We start from the raw sequence: 8826 nt of genomic DNA on the forward strand, positions 1-8826 counted from the left end.
AATATAGAGAATATAGGTCGACTTCAATCGAGGTGCCAGAAAAGCGATTGTATTCAGTGAAGCCCATAAGATTTGAAATCACAAAACGGGTGAAACTCGTCACTGCCAATTTACTAGTTCCAGGGCATTGAGCCCGACTCAATATTTTTAAAATGTAGATTGCTATCTCCAATGAGAAAACTCAAAGCTACTTAATCAATTATCTACATAAATCCACAACTATGCCCTATTTAAAATATTTAAAGCAGGAAAAAAATAAAAGACAGCAAATTCTCATCATAACAACACAGACCCAGAAAACATAAATGTCTGTGAAAATAAGCAAATATATTATATATTGGTTCACACCAATCGCCATCAATAAAAAAGGAACAGAACCCAATATGCCATTGATATGAAGAAACAAGAAAACAGGTTTTACAGAACGAAGCTGCTTATTCAAATCCCCGAAAAATTACAAAGCAGCTTCTCTTTCATTATATTAACATCGATGTCCTCTGCTTTCAGAGATTTGACGACAATAGCAAAACCCGGAACAACGTTATTATTCATGTATCTTCAGCTTGTTAACTAGCCAAGGTGGAGAAGCAGCTACTAGAGCGCGCAAGCCCTGCACGGCCAACATCCTCCTTGACAACACGGGGGCTAGTGGGAGTTGATCTCAAACCTCCTCTGGAGGAGGAGTCGAGGCTCTTCCTCAGCAACTGCCTCATGGCCCCAACAAGACGCACAGCAGGGCTAGCTTGCACATTGGCCCTGAACTGCATGCAGAAGGTCATATGGGCTTTCAGCGCCTCTTCCATTCCAATAAGCCGATCCGACCTGCAAAGCTCATCCTTCACAGCTTCGCCGCAGAGCCCGCAGACCCACCGACCATAGAACCGTTCCCGCACACGGGCTATGTAAGCCGGTGTGCACTCCTCCGTCAAGCCACAGCACTCACAGGCTGCGAATTCGACCTCGCAGCTCTGGGCAGGATTCGAACTCGCGATCTTGGGGACAAAGGCGGCGGGGGCCGAGGCTGCTTCGGAGGAGGCGCTCGTGGCTGCCATGGGTTCGTCCGTTTGAAATCTGGGCTTCTTAAATCTCGACTGTTTGCTGTAATCGACGGTATTATTATTGAATTCTATCTTTCTTTCTCCCACATAACATATCTCCCTTCTTCTGTCAATAAAGCCGTCTGTGCCGTTTTAGGCATTGCCGAGCCTCTCGGACCGCAGAATCTACAAGGCCGCCTGTTTTTTTTTATGCTCACAAGATCTCCAAAGGACTCGAACCTCCTACCTCGAAATTTATTTTGAACGGAAAAGAACCAAAATCAGCTCCTCTGGATCTGTTCGACTCGCCTTCGTTCTGTTTAGTTCCTCCTCTTTGCTATATAGTACTCCGATCCGCGTTCTCCGCTAATTATTGCAAACCTTACCTACGGTTACGTTCACATTTTGTTTAGCGGTTAGCATTTAATGCTGATGCCAAATTGCCAGCTGGGTTCTTGTTCAAAGTTCACAAGTTCCAATTATTGATGCCCAACTTGTCATGAAATCCATCACCATGATCCATGGTGCTATGCTCCATAATAAGGACACGTGATAGCTTCCTCATGGGTATTGCGTGTATATCTAGTCACCTTCCTTTACCTATGTGGCAGTTGTCACTTTACTTTACCTATGTGGCAATGTCGATGTGACATGTCCCTTGCAGCGTTTTCAATGCCAATTGTCATTTTGTCGTTACATGGTGAGGATGTGGTGGGTGCTGACGTGTTCAATTAGGTTCACGAGGACTTGGATTGGGAATAGGAGGAGGTGGTTGGTTCACCCACATGGCTACAAGGGAAGACCTAGTTTTCTAAATGAATAGATCTTACATGCATTTCTATTCTAATTTAATAGATCTTACATGCTTTTGTCTACCTATTCACTCACTGTGTCATCTAATGGGTCATCCCAAAATGGAGAGACCTTTCTATTCATCATAAATTTCTAATAAATTCCATAATGTGAATTTTCAGATGCTGATGTAAAAGTTTTGTCTATGGTTTTGGTGTCATATTTGGTATTTATTAGTAGCATCAAATTTTTTGAGGTCTAAAAGTTTTTTTTAGAGTGAAAAAAAATTGATTTTTTTGTTTTTGGTAGAGTTAGAGTTGATACATCTATGTTAATTTAATTTTTCCGAAAATTATCAATAATTTAACCAAGTCAAATTTACCTCAATTAACTAATCAAAATGTTTATATAACATTACATTACAAACAACATTTTATATATATTAAACTCATGTTTATTTTTAATATGAGATTTTAAATTAAAAAATTATATATAATTTTGATTCATATTTTGTAATTTATAAAATAATATTAATATAATAACATTTTATGTAGTTTTAGAATAAAGAAATACTTCAATTTTTAATGTAGTTTTATAGTAAGAAAAGACTTCATCATATTTAAAAAGTGTCTTTCTTCATATGCAAAAAAAAAATCATCTACATAATTCTCTTATTAGTCATAAATGTGAAAGTTTAATTCCTAATTTTGGTGTTATGTTTTGTCTGCATTTATTATTATCTATTTAATGTTTGCATGTGTTACCTCATACATGTCATATCCATAGGAAGGAATTTTGTCCCCTCTGGTTAGTCATAAATGTGAAAATTTAATTCCTAATTTTGGTGTTATGTTTTGCGGGTGTTTGTTATTGTCTATTTAATGTTTGTATGTGTTACATCATACATCTACGGGAAGGAATTTTGTTCAAGTAAAAAGTTAATCTTCCAAAACTTGCTCTTCATTAAATATGGATGTTAAAATTTTGTTTGCAATTTATCACTTTTAGTTATGTGGGAGACTTCCCAATAAAAATTGTGTAACAATTTACACAATTTTCTTCTAGAAATCTCCATCCATATAAATAACTATAAAAACCTCCAATCACCTATATAAATTCATTTTTATTTATAATTTATATTTATAAACTAATATAATAATACTTTTAATAAAAAATTATTATAATCTTAATTTCCACCCTAACAAAAAATATGAAAACCTCCAACACAATTTTCTTCTAGAAATCTCCATCCATATAAATAACCATAAAAACCTCCAATCACCTATATAAATTTATTTTTATTTATAATTTATATTTATAAACTAATATAATAATACTTTTAATAAAATTTTATTATAATCTTAATTTCCACCCTAACAAAAAAAATGAAAACCTCCCATCACCTATAATTTATATTTATAAACTAATATAATTATGATACTTTTATAATAAAATTTTATTATAATCTTAGTTTTCGCCCTAACAAAAAATAATATTTATCTTTTTCTCCCGTATGGTGTTGGCCTAGAAGGTTGTTTTCTCCACCACAGCGTCTATCCATTTCCTCGTTGTGGTGTTGGCCTAGAAGATTCATGAGACAATGAAATGTGTACATTTTCTAATTCCATGGCGGAATTATCTCACTCATCATGTTTCGAGTGGGAGGAGTTCCACATTGATACACAATGGGAAAGTAAATATCGATCATAAAATATGTGATTTTACTAATAATAGGATGGTTAATTTTTAATTTATTTTAAAACAAAATAGGATTCTAAATTGTTATGGCATACATTTATTTACATCTTAAGGTTTGCGATTTATTAAATAAGAGATTAATTTTTTTAAATATGAATGATTAAATTTTATTTAAATAAAAAATATTTAATAATTTAATTTTTTTTAAATGTTATTTTAGATGTTTGGGTGGGATCGTTGTTATATTCCTCACCCAAATTCAAATTTTTGCTAGTGATATGATGAGTTATAATGTGTTAATAAATATTGTTGTAATGGCTCCTTGATAGGTTGGTATCACGATTAACGTTTTCTGTCAGGTAGCATGATTAGCATGTTGATCAAATGTATGGCACACGGGATGGCGGCCCTCGGCTTGAGAGCCATGCTCTCCACCTGGCATCACATGCTCCCCGCGTGGTGTCTTCATCGTTTACAACCTATGTATCACCTACTTTGGTCATGTTGACTTCAATGTGTGCACGTGGGAGTATTTGGATCTAGGTACGAAATTCGTTTTGGCAACAGACTTCATTCCTTAATGCCTGAGATGGGTCACCTCTCTCATGGAAAATTGATCGCGGACAGAGAATTTCCTAACATATAAGGAGAGCTTCTTAAGTTTCTTGCGCTAGTTAAGGATTATGCTCTGTCGTACACCTATCTTGTCATGATGACCATTCCTGTTGTTTACTTCATGCAACGATTTTGGCCTTTCACATCTTCGCCCTGCTATATATGCATGGTTAAGATCCCAAGGTGGTGGCATATTTATGTTATGGTTTCTGCTGCTGAAAGACCCTAGTCGTCAACTTGTGCATGGTAGACAAGGGTGGTCTATTCTGGACTACAGGGAAGTTTGTTTTCTTGTCACTCTCCTTCGAGTATTAGCATTTGGTTGTTGTTTAATCCCTTAGTGGTATGGTTATTATGTGGTCGTTTGTTGATTTACTGTAAGGGTCAATGTTCTGTGTGCTCTTTTTACACAACTCGTGGTTCAATCCTTCATTTAAACTAGTTGTTGTGCTGCCCTCTACATTGCCTCAAAACTCTGACCCTGTCGGAATTTCGTTCAATCGACCTATGCTAGTTTGCGGAGTGTGGTACCCTCGTACCTTCTCCATTTGGTTTTGATAATTGTTATGGCTTGGATAGTACTTCAATCGCTCTAAATTCTCTTCTCTATCTTGCTCTTTGTCCACTCAAGTTTTGGGGTTTCAGGAAGTTAGGGCGATTTTCTATTTGTAAGCGTCGTGGGTTCTTAATCTTCCTTCTTCAGTCACAAAATTTGATTATTGCGGTCCTATCCTTCCTTGACATTGTGTATCTGCGTCCTTCCGCTTTCGAGAGTTGTCTTTACCCTTCATGTTTGGAATTCATATGCATTTATGGACCTTCAACAAAGACTACCTAGCCACCGTGGTGGTGCACCTGGGTCATCTTCTTCGCGACGCTAACATTTGTTCAGATGGGAATCCGTGGCCAACCATCTTGACTTTGTTCCTCTCGAAGTGAGGAAAGAAATTCTTCACTTAGAAGCTAGGGAGTTTGGAGATCGTATATATTTCTCTGATTTTGAGATTGGAGGCAGTAGCCTCAAGTGGGTTCCTGATTTAGATAAATTCTGTAAGTGACGACTTCAATTCTTCCATTCTATTCGTTAGCACCATTAGTTGGAAACATTGTTGAGTATAGCCATTCGGGATAAGTAGGTAAACAATTACAAGTTGTTTGCAGGTCATGAGGAGATCAAGAGAATTCTAAGGGACATTTGTTACAATTTGGATGGCATTGTGGTTAGACTGACTCAAGTGGAGCGGTTTGTGGTATCTAAAACAGATACTGACTCTAATGAGAAACAGGAGGTGCTCGCGGTCATTAACGCTTCAGTTGAAACCTCTCCTCATGCAAACTCCTCTCCTCTCTCTCCCATCATCATCTCGGACTAACAAGTCCACCAACCATATCACATTAGTTTCTACTATTTGTTAGTATATGTTTTTTGTAAGAAGTTTTATGATTCTTTATCAACAACGCTAATGGGTTGATGATATGTAATTCTGGAGCACATTTTTGTACTTTTGTTTGGGTTTGTTTCAGAGCCATAGGGAGGTTGTTGGTTAGTAAATTTTTTAGCTATAGTTATCTCGTTCTTGCATTGGCACAGGGTAGCCTCATCTTGGTAATTTTTAAACTCTCGTAGTAATGGTGTATCTATGTTATCCCTGGTGAAGATATGATCTCCCAAACTGCTCTTTTGGTGTATGAAGGGCTCTCATTGTAATATATTTTGTTATTAATGGAACTCTATAGATGAAGTTTACAAAAAAAACAAATCTTGTTCTAATGGCTCTGTGTCTATGAATATTGTTGTATTGGCTTCTAGCCATAAGTGAGTATATATTTAGACTATCATGATATTTGCAACTTCACTCTAACCCTCGAACTAAAAGGAGATTGATTTCTTTTCTTGGACAAAACATTGAAAATTTTAAATTAAAAAAAAAAAACTTCTTAAAAAATATTTTTTATTAATACTTAATAAATACAAAATTAGGATAAAATTATAATTTTCTATTTATAAATTAACTTCTAAAAACAATTTTAATTTTTTTATTATTTATTTATTTTTATATAATTTAAATGTTGGAGAGATATTACAATCTTCTCCCTACTAAATTATAAAAAACATTTTTCTTTTTTCTCTTTAAGGAGGTAAAGTTTATCTAGTAAAGATGTTTGTTTTCTCTTTAATGAGGTAAAGTAAAGTCTATCTAGTAAGGATGTTTGTTGGAATGAAGGTAAACTAACTCATTATCATTATCGAAAAAAAAAAACTATAAGACTTAAAATAACCTATTTAGATTTTTCCTCTTGTCAATATATGCAAATCTTAAACCATTAACATAAATCTTAAACCATTAACATATTCTTCTCAAGCTATTAACATATTCTTCGTCAATAAGAAACAGGGTTATTATGTCCTAGGAAAATGAGTTATTAACAACTAAGAAGCAATTTTATTACATCTAATGACAAGTTTTTATCATATTAGAAACACAAGTTTTTATCTATTTAGAAGCACTTTTAGATCTTAATCCATGACGAATAAGTTGTTACTTAAATTTGTTTTGGTGAAAGAATAAGGTTTTTAGGTCAAGAGTGTTGGTTTCACACACTTGGTATTAATGATTTGTGGTATTGAGCCCATGGTATTATATGTAGTTAAAGCTTTTAAAAAATTTGGAGATTTTCCATTATAATGTGTTAGAGTTGAGAAGAAAGACTTCCTGGAAGAGTTAAGATGGTTATGTCATTTAGTACGAGTGATCTATGGTATTGAGCACATGATAGTACATGTAGTTAGAACCTTTAAAAGACTTGGGAACTCTCCATTATAATGTGCTAGTACATGTAGTTAAAACCTTTAAAAGACTGGGGAACTCTCCATTATAATTTGCTAGTATATGTAGTTAAAACCTTTAAAAGACTTGGGAACTCTCCATTATAATGTGCTAGAGTTCCTAATTAGTCTTGGCATGTTTGGTTGTTTTTATGTGTAAGTGATTTATATACTTGTTGTTTTATAATTACTTTTCTTCTTACATCAATTTTAATTATTAACAAAATATAATTAAAATCATATAATATTTCCGGTGCTCATCAATAAAACTACCTCCAATCCAAGTATACATGTCTTAATACCAACTTTTTTTTTTCCCATAAGGAAAAAGTCGTAATTTCTATTAATAATAGGAAATTACATTCTGTAGATGCTGGTCGCATATTCATATGAGGTCAGTGACTTGTCTGTATATACAAAAATGAATGACTTGTCTGTATATACAAAAATGAACTGATAAGAGCTGGATCTCCACGCAGGGAGTCATATAGTTTACTGAAACCATGTCTTAATACCAACTTAAAAAAACAACATTGTATTTTAATTTCAAATAGAAAAATAAATAATATTTTCAATTGTAATTTAACTTTTTTATCGGAAAAAAATAATAATAATAATAATAATATTATTATTATTAAAGTTGACATATTATAAAATTAAATAAAAGTAAAAGCAATATAAAACCTAAAAAAAAAAAATATTGCTTATAAATCAAATATACTTTACCCTCATATACAATACAAAAACTATAATAAAATAGCGCTAACAAATTAAAAATAAAAAAATAATCAAATAAAATAAAAAAATGTAAAACATAAATTTAAAATAAAATAATTATTAGTGCTAAATCGAATCTACTTTGCCCATATATCAATATAAGATAGTAAGTGCAATTTAAAGAATATTTATAATTCAAGATATGGATATAGTAACCATGTTTGACATATTGTGTATATTGTATAAGTTGATGGTAAGGATATTTTTGGAAATAATTATATTAAAAAAAGAATTATCAATGTTTTTTGAATTATGTAGTGTTGTTTATTATATGAACAAAATGATTGACATGAGATAGTTTAAAACGCATAATTATTTTTAAAAAATACCTCTAAATTATAAATCATAAAAACTTAAATTCTGAAATTACCTAAATTATTATACAAAATGGTTTGAAAGACTTCTACTCATATGGTGCGATGGCTTGAGTTCTTAAAATTGATTTGCAGGGATGGCGGAGGAGTATTAGTTATTAGAATTAAGAACGAGAGTTTCAATTGTATGCATTTACCGTTGAGAGCAAAATTATTAGAATAATGACGTGGCTTAGGAATGGTGCCTTAAACACTGTGAAAGGGACAAGGCATATTATTAGATTAATGACGTGGCTTAGGAATAGTGCCTTAAACACTGTGAAAGGGACAAGGCATTTTTCAAAGGATTACCATATCTTCTCAACACATGGTTTTTGTTTTCACAACATCATAAATTAGTGGATGTTGAAATGGTTAGAGTAATTTTTATTTATATAAATACAAGATTATATATTTAATAATTATATTTTTTAATATTAATATTTAATTATAATAAAATTTGTTATTTTAATGTAAATTGATTTAGAACATGGATTATTAATATTTATAATTTTTTTTTTATTAGTTTGGTGAGAAATTTGAATTTTGAATTTTATAATTTATAACTTAAAAAAATACCAATTAAACTATCTTATAAATCAATTTAAAATAAAATTTACAAACAATAAATAATTTAAGAATTTAGGTTTCTCATCTATATCAATTTTGAGAAGAATCTTTGGCGAAAATCATATAGAGATATTTTTTTGCCAAAGCGTTTCGAACC

General features: G+C 32.5%; 1 protein-coding gene across 1 annotated transcript; it reads right to left on the reverse strand.

The window, feature by feature from the left end:
• Positions 1-361: 361 nt before the first annotated feature.
• Positions 362-1406, reverse strand: LOC149254416 (uncharacterized). Its single transcript, XM_089460156.1, has one exon. It carries the CDS (start codon positions 1050-1052, stop codon positions 567-569), a length of 486 nt encoding a protein of 161 aa, XP_089316282.1. The 5' UTR covers positions 1053-1406; the 3' UTR covers positions 362-566.
• Between the last annotated feature and the right edge of the window lie 7420 nt (positions 1407-8826).

Source organism: Pinus tabuliformis, chromosome 7 (genome assembly GCF_031772625.1).
Source record: "Pinus tabuliformis cultivar Carrire ecotype Pingquan chromosome 7, CPIR1, whole genome shotgun sequence".
NCBI classification, from domain to species: domain Eukaryota; kingdom Viridiplantae; phylum Streptophyta; class Pinopsida; order Pinales; family Pinaceae; genus Pinus; species Pinus tabuliformis.